The following is a 17,190-nucleotide window of genomic DNA, read 5'->3' on the forward strand; positions in this document are numbered from 1 at the left end:
TAAACAGATAATTAAACTCACACTCTTCATTTAATATTCTCATCCTCTTTCTCCTTCTTCTTTTAAATAAAGCTTCCATTGTCCAAAAAAATTCAATCTCAAAGAGTACTTACTTTTTCTTCTTCTTAATTCCTTTCTCTTCAAGATTTTTTTCCAACTAGCTAGAGAAGAGAATATATTCCCTTTCCAATATAAAAAGTAATACTCTTATCTTCTTTTTTAACCTTTTCATCTTCTATTTATACATACCCAAAAAATTTGATTCTTATAATATATTTCATGAGAAAAATGGGATTAATTTCCAAAAAATCAATGGATGGAAATCATGTTTTAGAGTCATCAGAAGGCAAAAAAGGATGGATGATCACATTGAGAAGTCCATTGAAGCCTATATTAACATCCAAGAATTGGAAGAACAACAAACATGTTGATGATGAAGAGGAACAAGAGATTGCAACAACTCCAACATATGAGGAATCAAAGTTATCAAGAAAGTATTTAACATGTCCACCACCTCCTAAGAAGAGAAAAACATCTTCAAGGTGTACTCGTCATGACTATAGTAGTAATAATAATAGGGAATTCTTTCATCCACCATTAGACTTGGAAAGTGTTTTTATGAGCATGCACACTTTAAATTAATTATTTATCGAGCCGTGAAATCAGCTCTTTGAAAAAATGCAGGATACAATAGACTGCATACAATAGACCTTTTATGTGGTCTGACACTTCTCTAGACCCCGCACATAGCGGGAGCTTAGTGAAATTGTTTTTTTTTCTTTCTCTTTTCCTAGTTTGATTAGATTTCTCCCTTTGTTAATTACTCAGACTACTTAGGTAGTAGCTTTTAATCTTGTTTGGTTTCCACGATTTCGTGTGTACAAGAGTTCCTCTTTATAGAAATAAGATGGAAATTTCACTTGTTACCGCATTATATTTTTGAATTTTGAGCTTGTCTATGTTAAATGTGTAATCATCTTACTTAAAAGCTTAAACGCCAGTTGAACATACTTTTTACCTGTGTCTTTTAATTTATGGTTTCCACTTTATATATTGATGTATCTTCACAAACACAAAGCCCCTAACTCTATTTTCATTCTATTTATGTCGTGTTCTCCTTGCAAATAACTTATAATTAATTTAGAGTTCAACGTAATAATATCTGATGGCATTGTAAGGAATTTTTAGACTATCAAATTACCTCATTTTGTTGTAATCAATACTGTTTTATTTTCAAGATTAAAAAGATCAGTTTTTACGGAAGATTACCAATAGATATCATTTGTATGATTTAATAGTGAAAATTTCTTTACACAATTGGTAATTTATATTTTATAAATATTTTTAAGGATATTTTAGTTATTTGAACATAAAATATTGTCACAATTTAATGCTTGTCAGCTATTTATTTATTATTCCATCAATAAGTGAAACATGCCTAATGTGTCACTTTAGAAATGACAACTTTATGTAGTTCATTTTGTTTGTAAATTGGTCCACATTTTTGCAGTTTCCTGGAAAGATATATAATTCACTTTCTTTTGTTGCCTTTTCCTCCATGCATGTTTTTGGCAACAATTCAAAAGAAAAAGAGAAAATACATAATTACCTCATTAAACTAAGATCTGTTTTTTAAGAAGACACATAAATTTTGCGGGGGTCTTAATACCCCCTCAAACAATTAAAAAGTGTTATAAATATCCCACTTTTCAGCCAAACTCAATTGCAAGAAAAGAAGTATAGTCACACACCACTTATTTTCTGCCACGTATTAAAATTATTTAATTTTTAATACTTATTTTTATTTTTTCTTAATAATTAACTTTATTTCCATTTTCCTCTTTCTTCTTCAGTTCATTACTCCAACCTTATGCTCTGTTTGCTGTAGAGCAGCCACCATCACCGACAATTCTTTGGCGAAGTCTTCATTATCATCATTGCCCTTCATTCTTTTCTTTTAATATTTTCCGTGTTTTTTTCAACCATTAAACAACAATGAAAAATTATACGTAAATGATGGGATTAGTTATGATGGAATAAATGCTAAGATTATTTTTTATTGAGTGTTTGGTTTGTTGTATTCAAAATAATAAATCTTAAGAACAACATATAAATTTACAAAATTACCCTTCATGGATATGAAAAGTAATGTATAAAAAGTGTTTAAAGGGACATTTTTGTCATTTAGTCATTTTATTCCGGGATAAGTTATCTCGGACTTGCCAACCAAACAATAAATTAAGTGGCACTATAATTTAATCTCATGACTATTTTAAGTTATCCTTCACACCAAATGACCCCTTAAGTTACTAAAGTATTAACACGTCCAAAATCAAGATAATGGAGTTCTATAGTACTGATCTCTAACCGAATAATATTAATAGATCGAAATTTCTAAATTTACCTGCTAAAAGACTTCATTATCAATTAACTTTCTATTAAAAGAGAACCATAAATTTTTCAAAGAACAAAGTTCACAATTTTATTTTATTTTTGAAAAAACGGGGGATAAAAGAAAAGTGAATAAAGAAAAGCAAGAATCTAGGGAAAACAATGATAAAAATGGGCGATATAAATGGGTCTTCTAAGTTGAAGAAGATAAAAAAAAGGTAATTGGGTTTTTTGAGTTTGAGTGAAGAAGATAATGAAAAAGAAAGAATTGAGAAAGTACAATTTTTTATATATATTTATGATTAAATAAATCAGAAATAAATATTTTTTTTACTTTTTGGCTAAGTTCACTGCTATTGGAGAGTGAACTATACTCTACATGTCACATAGGCTCATAATGGATGATAAATTCATTCTAAGTAAGAACAAGGGGTTAATAGGATCCCGCAAAGTTTAAGTGTCTTCTTAAAAAATAGGTTTTATTTTAATGGGATAATTATGTATTTTCTCAAAGAAAAATAACAATACTATATACTAGAATCGATGTTCATTTTTGCTTTTTCTTCATCTAAAACTTTAAAATGAAGGTAATTAAATTAAATACATGCAAATACAAGTCAAAATCGAGCCAATTTAGCTGCGGGACGATATATATAGTAAAGATTTATTACACGTGTAGTTTAACAGTTTAACTTAATATAATATATAATGAGTATTCAGTATTTTTATTATATGACCAGACATAACAAAAATATAATTAGAATTTTCATTAAGCAAAATAAAAATATAAGAAAATAAGCACTTCAGAAAATAAAGTAAATTTAACCTATAGCATAGACAGATAAAAAAAAAGCTTTTTATGTATATTGAGTGATCATTCGTAAAATTAACCCAAAAAAAAGTTTTTTATGTATATTGAGTGATCATTCGTAAAATTAACCCATAGTTGATTAAAGAAACATTTATTACAATGTTTAAACCTATTGAAAAGTAGTTAGTGGTAAAGAGTAAAATTAATACCCTACCACCCCACATTTTTTCACTTTTTTTCCTCTCAAGGTATTAGATGCTGGCTGTTTGGAACAATATAATATATAAGATGCTTTAAAGTTGATTGACTATATATATGACAAACATGTTACAAAAGGTTCCAATTAAATCATATATACAGTAAATATAACATGAGTAATTAAACCTTTGATGTACTATAGTCTATATATCAGTGTCATTATCTTCTTTAGTCTTTGTTTAGTGTCCCACACAACAAATTATATTAATGACTGCCACTCATATAGGTGTTAGCTAGGATATATAGTGGGAACCTTCTTTAATTTGAAATGTGTGGTTTTTTTTCTTTTTGCCATAAGAATTTAGGAACCAAAAGACAATGTTACATATCAAGGAATAGGGGCCATATTGGATTAGAATCCTAGGTGAACTTCTTAAGTAGATGCTAATAATTCATGTTTTTCAACCTTCATTCTAATACAATTAATTCAAATTTGTACCGCGTAAAGTTTATTAAAGAGAGAAGTGCTATGTTTTTTTATTGAGAATTACTGTACCGCGTAAAATTATGTTTAATTATCGTTTTTATTTGATTATATCGTGGAACTTTTGGCATAATATAATCTAATTCCAATGAATTCTTGATATTATTTTCTTCATCTCAATTTATATAATATCGTTTGACTTTATATAAAATTTATGCAAAAAAAAAGACTATTGAAATTTATGATCTAAAATTATTGTTAATCATTTATATTGCTATAAATAATTTCATTTAAGCTAAAAATAAAATTTTAACTTTAAATTATTTCTTATTATAAAATTTCACAATATACTTCTTGGGATAAACTATAAAGAAAAGAGTGACGTAAATTGAGACACATAAAATATATACGGATTATTGTATCACATTTTAAAACTGGTTTACTTCGAAATTCAGGCTATTAATTATAGTCCATATAGTCTAGAAAAACAGATAATTATTGGAGAGAGAAAGATATTGTTTTTGATTGATATTTTAAGAGTTAAATTGGTACCTTTATCTTTTTAGGCTTAGATAAACAAAGACCTATGCTACAATATAGTACTTACTAAATTATTAATTGTATACTGTACTAGCCTCATATTTTTTTGATTGGTTTATGGAATGTTTATCACAAAAGAACAATAAACACCATTAGTTAAATGAATTGGGAAATTGGGAATATTGAGAGGGATCAAGTTTAATACATTTAATTTTTGATAATATAATATAAAAATGTAGTGATTTATGGACAAGGGGGACTTCACCTAATATATGCCTTTGTCAATTTGTGTACACCAATGTAAATAAACAAAGTATTATTGGGATCTGAACCAATGAAGAGGCAATGGTGTCTTTTCAGAAGAAAAAAAATGGTACTCTCTACGTCTCATTTTATGTGGCAATATTTGACCGGATATAAAATTTAAGAAATAAATGAAAACTTTGAAATATTTATCAAATTATCCTTTCAAAAAATAGTCATATTAAAAAATAGACTCATTTTTCTCTCTCCTCATAGATATATTGGAGTACTATCTAAAGTGGGACTAACAAGGATAAATGAGGAATTGTACCTTTAAATACTTATCATATAAGAAAATGTGACATTCTTTTTGGGACTGACCAAAAAAATAAATAATGTCATATAAAATGAGACGGAGGGAGTAGCATTTTTCTTTTTAGGGATAATACATATATTTGACCTTAAACTTGGCTTCAAATTTTAACTTTGATCTCCAACTTTCATAGTGCACAAACAGACACTTTAACTATCCAACCATTTAATAAATAAACACGCGATTTTTGGAGCAAAGCGCGTGAAATGCAAACGCTTCCACGTGTATTAGTGAGCCACTCAATGGCTGCCAACTAATTAAACACTTTACACGTCCATTTTAGAACTAAAAAAAAATAAAAATTAATCAAGGGTAGAGTTGTCATTTCAACATTTTTTTTACTGTTGTGTGCCTCAAAAATTACTTCTCACTCGCGCAAAATGCGTGCACATCACGCGTTTTGCTAGGTAAGACACGCGTGTTTATTTATTTAAAATGTTGGATAGTTAAAGTGTCTATTTGTGCACTTTGAAAGTTGGAGGTCAAAGTTAAAATTTAAAGCCAAGTTTAAGGTCCAATATATGTATTATGCCTTCTTTTTAATTGGCATAGAGTGAAGTTCCATATATTGGGGGTTAATAGATAAGGTTTTTAGTAAAATCTTTTGAGTTTTGATGCAATTTTTGAGCAATAAATATTAGGATTAGCTACTTCATCTTCATCTGTCCAACAATAGTTATCCACTATTGATTTTGCACGCTTCTTAAGAAACTATAAATAAAAAATAATTTTACTATATTACTCTTTGAATATAATAAATACAATGTTTGGAAAATATAATTAAAAAATGACTATAATTAATGATAAAGGTAAATTAGAAACTAAGTATAAATTAGAAACTAAGTGTAAAATTAGTCATTGATTTTATAAAGTAGACAAGTATTGTTGAACATCTCAAAATAGTATAGTAATTAGTGAATAATTATTGTTGGACTGAGAGAGTATATAATCTGTCGAATGCACTCAGCACTAAAGTATTTCGTTTTGAAAATTAAAAGAACACTATAAAATTGCTAATTTCAAAAGTAATGTTTTCTTTTTCATTTTTGTTTTGATATATTTATTTATTTTAAATTTTCTATCCTAGAAATATTCTCTTAAATAGAGATATTCATTTGTGCTTGAATAACAACTCAAGATGAACCTTATAAAAACCTTATATATCTCGAGGAGAATTACCTAATTTTATACCACGTGAAAACACTCATGGTCACAATCAATAAGGCACTGATTTTACTTGGTGGGCAAAGAATACTCAATAACTTAATTTATCTAGTAAACTACTAATGGCTCATCCATAGTCTATGATGAATTAATCGTATTCTAAATCGAGCAATGAATTTATTTGAAGCAATGACTTTCATATCAGAGTAAGTATGAGACACTTAATTAAATTTAAATTTGCATGAAAAAATTTATATTGAAAGATAAAGCGCCCTCTAACAAAACTTATACTAACTAGCTAGTTGGTGAGTTATAATTGTAAAAGAATGTGAATATTCCACGTAAACTCAAATCCTTAACTAGTGAACAACTCAAGATTAATAATTATAAAACTTATCCCTTAGACAATATTCGATATGTAATAGTAAGAACTTGGATATTTTATTCTTAGAATTAAATTTTCAAATTTCAAAACTTTGAGATAATGAGGAAAAAATATTGGCAGGTAGAATATACTATTATACCTTACAAGTACGTTTACATATATTTTATTACATGTTTTTAGTGTTATATGTATGTGGTACATGAAAAGTTGATATTTTTTTTTTTATTCACTAATTGGTACATTCAACATTTTAGATAAACTCATTTTTCCAATCAACATCTAAAAGGTGGAAGTCGTAATTATTAATTAATAGGGTGCAAGTTAGCTAGCTCAATTATTGAGCTTTTATGTAGTACTAATTAAGGACCACTTTGTTTACAATTGTTTTGTTTTATACACATCTAATTATTCACAAAGTTCAGAAAAATTGCATAATTGTCATTGATTTTTTGTGGCAGTATTCATCTGAAATAATTCAAATGAACTATATAAAAGATAAAATAACTTGGCTCTTTCTTAAAAGTGAAAATGAGAGGACAATCCAACAGTTTAAAAAGCCACTACTCAAAATGTAATTTTATTTTAGGCATAATATATAAATGTGTTTGTTAACTTGGTTTCAACTAATATTTACACCCTCTAATTTTGGACGTACATAAATAGACACTTAAATTTGTATAAAGTTAAACAAGTAGATACATGATCCTATGTAGCATCCTGAGTGAAAATTTGTATCATGGTCCTAGATGTGTAATGTCACGTAGGATGCGTGTGTCTGTTTATTCAACTTTATACAAGTTTAAGTATTTACTTGTACACACTCGGAGGGCATAAATGACAGTTGAAGCCAAGTTAAATGGCATATTTATGTATTATGTCTTTATTTTATGAAGAATTTGAATTTCATATGGTCGTCATGCTTTATCTCTGTATAGTTTTCAAATATATAAATATTATTTTAAAAACTTAAAATATCTATATCCCAATTCATAATCAAAATTAAAGTCTTTTTAACCCTAGTGTTCCAAATGCCTTCACATTGAGACAGAAGAAAGGGAAAATGCATAAGTACCCCTCAACTTATGCCCGAAATCTCAGAGACACATTTATACTATACTAAGGTCCTATTACCCTCTGAACTTATTTTACAAATAATTTTCTACCCCTTTTCGGCCTACGTGGCACTATCTTCTGGGCCCAGCGCGTGTTGACAATTTTTTCAAGCTATATGGTTAATAGTGCCACGTAGGCCAAAAAGGGATTGAAAATTATTTATAAAATAAGTTCATGGGGTAATAGGACCTTAGTATAGTGTAAGTGTGTCTCTGGAATTTCGGGCATAGGTTGGGGGGTACTTATGCATTTTCCCAGAAGAAATATAAACTAGCTATTAGTAGTATCATTTATCTAGAGAGAAAATAGCCAAAAGACCCCCTAATCTATTACCTAATTCTCAACTACACACTTGTACTTTACGGGAGTCCTACTCTCCCTTAAACTATTTTAAAGTGGAATTATTTGCTCCCTGAATGTTGAGATGGCAAAGAAAGTGTAGTTCACTCTCTCTTGAGAGAGTGAGAAGCAAAAATAATAATTAAAACTTTAATTTTTAGATTATTTTTAGTTTATATTGGTTTTCTGTTTTTTTTTTTTTAAATTAAGTTTCCTTTCAGTTTCAGTTTTTTTTTTTCTTTTTACCTTTTTTTTTTCCCTTCACCATAGCAACATCGATAGAAACTCAGCTCCACCACCAAGTCCTTCGTCAGCCTCCCACCATTAAGCGGATTTCATCCTCAAATCACAATTTTTTCACGGTAGATCCATTTGAAAATTTGACAATAGCTTAAAATCAAAATTAAAAACGAAAGTCAAGAGGATCAAATTTTACTGTCATTAATGGAGAAATTTAGGAACCCTTGAGTGAAATTTATAAGTTCCCTTAGTTATGTTATCCTGACCCAACCACCGTACATAATTATCGCGCCGTCAATCGCCATCTACCTCCGCCGTGAACCACCGGGTTCATCTTTAAAGTTGCTAAGCTCTCAATAATTTCAACTAAAATCCAAAACCCACTTTGAAAAATCAAATCTGAAGTCTCCAAATATTGAAAATTATCAGTCTTTTGTGTTTATCACTAAGCTTCAATGCAGCCCATTTATTGCGTATCCTACCAAACAATATCAAATGGTAAATCTTTTTACTAGTTTGAAAAATCATTTCATCAAAGTAAAGAAAAAAAGGAGCAAGAAAGGAAAGAGAAGAAGGGTAATATAAAAGGAAAAGTAAAATAAAGGAAAAAATATTTTTTTTAAAAAAAGGTAAATTACGTGGCAAGCGCATGCCACTTAATTTTTTATACAAATCTGGGCGTGAGTTTTTAAAAGGTATATATTATACTTTTAAAATGTTCAAGGGGTAATAGAACCCCCACAAAGTATAAGTGTGTAGTTGAAAATTTGATAATAGATTAGAGGGGCTTTTGACTATTTTCTCTTTATCTAGACATGACCTTACTTTGTTTGGATAAGAAATTTCCTTGATAATAGTTTCATTTTAAATAAATATATATTTTATCTGAATGATTATTCGTGGAAAATAAAAAAAATGTTAAGATAATTTGACAAGAATATTTTATTAAAATATTCATTTTTATAGGAAAAGAAGAAGAAGAGAAACTCACATAATAGGCTCAAAGTCCATTGTGATCTCATCTATAATAGAAAAGGCTAAGAGAAAAGTTTGAATGTGTAAAAAGGTGTAGAAAAAATTAGTTCACCTTTGATAAGGTGAATAAACAAGTGACTTTGACTGAAGCTTCAACTTAATAGATAAGGTTTGCATGCTGTGTTTTTTTTTTCTCCATCCAATATTGTGTCCGCATTGAAGCACCAACTAAATCTAATTTCCACACTATAAGGCTTATTAGGGGATGACACTCCCAACAAAATTTTCTTCAGACCCAAAACTCAAATCCGAGATCTCTAATTAAGAACGAAACAATTTCACCACTGCACCACAACCCATATTACGTTTATCTATAGGTTTGATAAGACCTCTTATATGAAATTTCTTAGGGGGCAACTATTTATCTTGTGCATGAATCAGAACACAAGGAAAACTGACTTAATCCTTGGAATCTAACAATTTCACTAGGTAAAAGTAATCTATATTTAACTTGTATATTTACTAAACTTAATCTTTTCAATATGGAAAAAAAAAATGACTCCCTTAAGGTCTTATAATCCTGACAGTTGATGTAGTTGATAATCCTGAGTTCTAAAGGATAACTTGTTTGTGCCCTAAAGCATATCACTGTAAGCATCTATTCTGTTATCTATAGGCAAAAAAGACAATTACAGATTCATTGTAATTCTCACATTTATTTGAAGATACTTATTTTGGATGGGTCGCACCAATAGGACGAACTAAATGAGTTCTGACTTCTGCATCATGAACTTTGTATAGCGCAAATTACCTAGACGGTTTCTTGAAAGACATAGGGAAGGAATGGAGAAATCGAGCGTTGTTTGCACCATATCCAAGTGATCCAGCCAAAGAAGCAATGTCACTCCATCATTATCAAACTGACTGCAATCTCTTACTGTCCATGAAGGTCCCCCACCAAAGCGCCTTCTACAGATCAGAATCATTCTCAACAAGTGATTGCCATCCACTCTAACAAATCCTAAGTACTAACTTCCCCACAGAACTGTTTACATGCCTGCCTGCCAGGGGCAGAAAATCAAAATTAAAATCAAATGAGATAAAAGTTCATTCACAATATAAAATGAGTCAAGGAGACAACTAATCAAGGGTGAAAGTCACAATTTTAAACTATATGCGGCAAAAAATCCAAAGAGAAAGAAACATACTCAATCTTGCAATTCTAAAGAACCATCTGTAACGAAAAAATGAGGGAAAAAAATACTAACAAATATTACGTCTCTCATCTTGAGCAATCTTTAGGCTAAACGGAACAGTAAGAAATCAATGAATTAGTTCAAGACACATGCAACGACTAGAAGCAACAGCTTGCAGTTGCAGGAAGTAAAAACAATATCAAAAGCTTCAGCTAACTAAACACTCAGTTTTCGAAAACCTCTGTAGTAAACAAAATGGAAGTACATGTCCTTGAGATACAAAGAAATCCTCCCTACCTACTCCCTCCATCCCAACTTATGTAACACTTCCTTTTTTAGTCAGTCCAAAGAAAAATGACACACTTCTATTTAGAAATAATTTAACTTTAGATTTCTCATTCTACCCTTAATGAGATGATTTATAGCCAGCTTATATTAGATCACAAGTTTCAAAACCATGTGCTCAGTCAAACACCATCACATAAATTGGGTTGCAGGGAGTAATCAATTTGTATGTATAGCCACTTCAGTTTTGCTCACCCTTACTCTAAAGTATCTTTCTTCTGGGAACATGGTCAATCATAAGTTTTTAATTTATGCCAAGTAACCATGTCAGACAAGTCCTCTCAATATGGATTAAGAGAATAACATTCTTACCTTCAATACCGTAACAACAATATTATTCGTCCAAACATATCGAGACAAAACTGCAGATGGAAAACAACCACTTTTTTTTTTCTCACAAGGAGGGGCTAGCTTGAAGCCTGAAAATACACATATAATTAGTGATAGAAAACTGAAGAAAAACAATCACGTCATCCAAGGAATAGAGAAAACCCAGGCTAGAATCGCTTCTCTCCCTGAAAAAAAATTTGCAAAGATGAAGTTAGTAAGTAGGGAAATATAAAAATTAGAATAAGATACATAACCCAGCAGCCTTGTAGAATGCAATTGAACAAGCCATAATAATCTTTTCATAGCTGCAAACATTACCTCAGTTAAATATTCATATAAATTGCAATCATGGTTTGTCTTTTTGCATCTGCTGAGTACTCGTAAAAAATGCTTGAAAGGTGGCTTGCAAATTTCCCAGATTCACCTAGACACATGCAATCATAACATCTTTCGCTTCCAATCCTCGATGCCAAGATAACCAGAACATCCCATAAAGCAATCCATCTTCCAAGGGAAATCCAAATATAACCCTCTCGAAAATCTGTAGGATAATGTCAAAGACAGTGGTGTTTAATTTATCAATGTTATCAAACACTATAACAGAGTATGTAATAAGCTAGGTCGCTGAGTCACTAGTCTCATCTGTCTCACTAATACTGCAACAAGAGCTACAAGTAACAATAATGAAATAAGCTTTACCTTAACGGATAAATACTCATCCCAACTCACCTTTTGAATGGTGAAAGCAGGAGGGAAAGAAATATATAACCAAATAAGTGATGTGTGCAAATATTATGTATAGTCTGTAGAAGTGACATGTAAAATTACCGCAATAACACTGGGAGTGACAGCTAGACATCGCCTAAAGCTTTATGTATAGTCTGCAAAAGTGCAGATAAAATGCCACAAAGTCTTGAATGGCCCTTGCAAGAAAGTTCAAATTCCCCTGTACTTCTGTTTTAGAAAGAATACTACTAAGTCCATCGTGCCAAGTTTCCTAACAACTAGCTTTAGAGGCCAATATTTTTTTATTTTTTTTATGACCGTGGTGTTTGGGTCAGCTTTCGCACACCTCGACTAATTAATTCCATGGAATACCTGCCACCTCCCACCAGCAACATGTATGTCCACCAAGGCCAGGACAGATGGGAAGAATCACCTAGTATTTTTTTTGTCTCCGTTGAGTTTTGAACCTGAGACCTTAGGGTTCTCAACCACTTCATTGACCACTAGGCCACACCCTTGGGTGCCTTTAGAGGCCAAGATTTGCTCTTCTTGGTGTAAGGCTTCCAATTCTTTTTCCACCTGCATTGCGTATCAAACTCGGAGTTGGTCATAGTTCAAATACTTGAATTAGAATTAATAAGTGCAACTCGGTAAGGAATATTATGCCATATAACTAGAAGAAATAGAAATAAAAATGGTATTTTCTAAGTAGAATAAACTCCCACTACAAAGTTACAAAAAAAATTTGAACTGTTTGTGAAAAAATGGATATATGAGTTTGCCAAGTTGATTACCTAGAGTCACAATAAAAAAAATGCAGATTATATTGAGGCATAACTCAACAAGAAGAAAACATACCCAATATAGCTCTGGTATGATTGTATGATTCTTTGTTTACGGCAAGAAACACTAGAAGAGCTCAAACCATATCTAGAGAAGCTAGTCAATTTTGTCTGAAGACAAATAAGCTCTACGTGAAACCAGTAACAATTTTTGCCACTTCATTAGCATTATCATACTCCCCTTTTGAACACAATAAAGCAATACAAGAATAATAAGAATTGAAGTCGAGGAACTGTGTTATTTGAGTGTCTTTATTATGACGGTTGTTTGATGCCTTCACTGATGTCCAACTCTCGCATGATCTGGAGTCTATATCTGTTTTGTATTTGCAGGACGAGTTTTTAGAATCGACTCTCTTCTCTCTAACGGGGAAAAACATGGACACCACTTCATTGAGAATATTAACTGCCTCTTGGATGCTTCCTTGCTCACACAACAGAGAAAGAAAACTTCTAATTGACTCTGTTTCAATTTCACTTTCAACTCTGCCAAGAAGATCAATGACAGATTTTGATTGAAACATCTCCCTCAAAATGCATCGAGATTCTTCCATCCTTCCTTTATCACATAAACCTCTCACCAAGTACATGAAACCCAAGAAATCAGGTAGTGTACCTCTCGTTTTGAACTCAGAAAAGAACCCAAGAGCTCCCTCCATGTCACCCTTCTGACAATAGCTGTTAAGTACTGCACCGACAGTGAATTCATCTGGAGTTAGGCCTTTAGCTTGCAAATCAAGAAGAAGCTTCAAAGTTTCCTGGACTTGACCTAACTTGCTGCATCCATCAATTAATGAATTGTATATGTGAGTATTCGGTCTAAGATCCTTTAGGGACATTTCCTCAAACAACCTCCTCGCATCTTCTAAAAGACCTTCTTTTGATAAAGTGTCAATGAGTATACCATATGTGATTTCTGAAGGAACTATATTATTCTTTTCTAATGAATCAAATAACCGAAAAGCTTCAACCACACACCCTTGACGACACAACCCATTGATAACTGAGTTATAGGTTACAATATTGAAAGAAATTTCTTTATTCTTGGCAAAATTACAGAGATCTAATGCCCTGTCAATATGTCCTCCTTTGCAAAGGCCGTCAATAACAATTGAGTAGTCAACCACATCCAAGAGCGGTAGCTTATCTCCCGCTCCCACAATAAGGTCAAAAGCATCCAGATATCGGCCACCTTTTGTCAGTGTCCTCAAAACTATAGCAGGAAAAGTTACCGCAGATACGTCACCTTTCATAGTAGCAAGGAACCGAAGTGCAGTTTCTATATTTTTAATGCAAAGAAAGTACACAAGTATCTCCTTTTCTCTAAGCTCAAACATCCCATAATTTTTTATGAATGTTGTCAAAAGGAGGCCAGTCAAAAAGGTTTTGCCACCATAGAGAAGAGATCTCATTATAAGATAGTAAGAGTTCTTGCTTAGTACAAAACCATTACTTTGGATCACCAATGCAGCCTCTGATAATCCTTTGTTGCACAGGAAAGAAACAGCATCGTTACACAATGAACCAAATTTTTCATGCTCAATTCTTCCCAATCTCTGAAACAAATCTAAAACTCCATCAGCACCCTTAACTCCAAAGATCTTTTTGATTAATATCATATAGATCCTTGTACTTAAAGGCAGACCTCGATCTATTAGTTCAACAAATACTTCAACTGCCATGTCCGGCATGTCATTCTCACAAAGCCCCTGAATGGTGCAATTGTAACATGCAGCTGAAGTTATAGATGCCTTCCTAAATTCATCAAATATCTCAAGAGCCTCATCTAGCATTCCTACTTTTGAGTAACCTTCAATCATTGTACAGTACGTAACATAATTGGAAGTCAAGCCCATATCCGATATTTTCTTATATATGGAAAGAGCATCCTCAAATAACCCCATCAAAAACAAGCCTTTTAAAAGCAAGTTGCACATAGTAACATCCAGAGAAACATCAGCTGCTTCAACTCGATTTTTTGTTTCTAGCATTCCTGTGACATTTTCTTCTTGCATATAACCATGTAACAACGTACTATATGTGATAATATCTCCGGGGAATCCCTTAGACACATCATCAGCCTCAATCATCCTCCCTGCTTTGCACAATCCATTAATAATGGTGTTGTATGTGACAACACTAGGTTTTATGCCTCTCTTCTCCATTTCACCGAGCAGTTCGAATGCACGTTCTATGTCACCCTTCCTGCACACACCATCAATTAACACTGCATAAAGAAACTCATCCGTTTCAATCTGCAAATCTTCAACTATCGTAAACACTGCAAACGCCTCACTCAGTTTCCCTTTCTTGCAAAATCCTAATATCACTGCTGTAAGAGTAACCAAATTAGGTTGCAGACCACGTTTTTTCATTGTGTATAGGAAACCAACTGCTTTCTCCACATGCCCCTCCTTTGAAAACCCATCAATAAGTATTGTATAGCTTATTGTATCCAACTCAATTCTCCTACACACCATCTCATTGTGTTTGCAGAGTGCCTCTTCAATTGCCCCTTCTCTAAAATACCCATATATCCAATTACTGTAAAACACAACATCTAATTCTAATCCATATATCTGCATCCTAGCAACCAAATCCGAAACCTCGTTGATTCTTCCTAACCTACAATAAGCACTTAATAGTGCTGTATAAGTAACAACATTGGGCTTCAAATAACCTAAACTCACAGCATTCTCAAAGAACTTAACAGCAAGTTCAGCCTTTCCAACACTCAAAAACCCAGAAATCACACAACTACATACAAAATTATCAAATGGGTATTTATTTTTCTCATTGTTCATCAAATCTAACACATGAATTGCCTCATCCATCTTTCCCTGACTACATAAACAGTAAATCAATGAAGAGTAAGTGTACGAAGAAAGCAAAACACCATCACTCACTGAGCAATCCTGCAGTATGGAAAGCGCCTTTTCAGGGTTTCTTTTACAGAGGGGTTGAATTAATGAATCAAATAAGCTTTTCTCCATCTGGGTATTCTTCTTCTTCAAGTACTGAACTGCCTCATCATATTTATCCTCTTTGACAAGGGCTTGTATGAAAATTCTGCGTGTCTTGGAATCTTCTTTGAATTGGTTTGATTTCACCAAGTGTATGATAAGTTTGAATCTTTTGGATTTAGAAAGGAAGAGGAGGAATTGATTGAAGTGAGTGGTGGTGGGAGTGAAACCACTCTTCAATAGAGAAACAAGGGAGAGAGATTGAGAATTGGCAGGCAAAAGGAAGGTAGAGAATGGTCTGATGTTAGAAATCTTAGAGAAAATCATGGCCTATAGTACTATACAGTGAGATTTGGCAACTTTCATAGAAGTAATTTGAGAAAAATGAAAAACCAAGAGCAAATACTCTTCAAATCCCAAAAATGAAGAGCTTAATGCAGCCAAGTTCTTCTTCAATATTTGTCCGATCAGGTTTCAGTGGTGTTGCATAACTTTGCCTCTCATTTCCACCGGAGCCGAGTTCAGAGTTTTTGCTCCATCAGCAAAGATTTGAGCAGAATTTGGGCGAGAAGAAAATAAAAGGGATGATTTCATAAACATCCCCTAAGATTTGGTTATGTAACACTAATCACTTGTAATTTATATTTGTTCACTTTTAATTGTCATATTATATTTTTTGAAAATTAATTTGACTAATTTTTAAATTTAAATTAAATTATATTAATTTGATATTTAAAAAAAAATTAGATATTAAAAAGCTATACGAAAATTACTATAAATTGGAAATTTTTACATATAAATATAATGAAAAATACATCGTAAAATGTTAGTCAAAATTCATATAGTTTGACTCTTAAAAAAGAAATCATGACAAATAAAAAAGAGATTGAGGGAGTAGTTATTAGGCTAACCTTTCTTATTTAAACTTTTTCTGTAATAACAAATATTTTAATCTATTTATAATCAAAGTAATGAAAAATAATCAAGGAATAACTTCATACACTTTTCGTTAAATTTGACTTCATAACACTAATTTACGATATTGTATGTATATATTGGTTGAAATATGAATTCAACACGTGGACAACTTAGAGAATGATGTGTTGTAGAATGTTTCTGGTGGGATTCAAGTCAAGAAGACAATTTTGACTTAAAATTATGAGAATGTCCAGACAATTTATATCAGACCTGCATTAAATGGTCTTTCTCCAAAATAGAGTTTATGATAGGCCATAATCGGTCCAATATGATAAGCTTCACATATTAACCAGCTTCAAAAAATCTAGAATTCACTATGATGGTTATGTATCCACGTACGTGATAAATGCAAAGTACAAATAATGATCATCATAGGCTGCTAAATGCTTGAGAAATATTGTTTTAGGGTTAAGTTATAAATACACCTTATTTCTCTCTCACTTGTATTCCAACAAATTTTCATTTTTACTACTAAAGATCTTGAATTGGAACAAACCACAAATACTCCATCAAGTCAAATTGTTTGACAATTTTATCAAGACTCTAAGTAGGCG

At 31.7% G+C, this 17,190-nt stretch overlaps 2 protein-coding genes across 2 annotated transcripts in view; both read right to left on the reverse strand.

Moving 5' to 3' along the window:
- Nucleotides 1-10,032: 10,032 nt before the first annotated feature.
- The window catches only part of LOC125815550 (uncharacterized), a 79,783-nt gene continuing 72,625 nt past the window's right edge, over nucleotides 10,033-17,190 (reverse strand). The window contains exon 13 of the mRNA XM_049495056.1: nucleotides 10,033-10,043. The gene's annotated coding sequence lies outside the window, so the exon portion shown is untranslated. The remainder of the gene's footprint in view (nucleotides 10,044-17,190) is intronic.
- LOC125815540 (pentatricopeptide repeat-containing protein At5g57250, mitochondrial) lies at nucleotides 12,060-16,061 on the reverse strand. Its single transcript, XM_049495036.1, has 2 exons — nucleotides 12,712-16,061; nucleotides 12,060-12,432 (listed from the first exon to the last, which is right to left on the reverse strand). The coding sequence occupies exon 1, from the start codon at nucleotides 15,983-15,985 to the stop codon at nucleotides 12,824-12,826; it is 3,162 nt and encodes a 1,053-aa protein (XP_049350993.1). The 5' UTR covers nucleotides 15,986-16,061; the 3' UTR covers nucleotides 12,060-12,432; nucleotides 12,712-12,823.

Source organism: Solanum verrucosum, unplaced genomic scaffold, assembly GCF_900185275.1.
Source record: "Solanum verrucosum unplaced genomic scaffold, falcon-dt-bn FXZP01000085.1, whole genome shotgun sequence".
Lineage (NCBI taxonomy): Eukaryota > Viridiplantae > Streptophyta > Magnoliopsida > Solanales > Solanaceae > Solanum > Solanum verrucosum.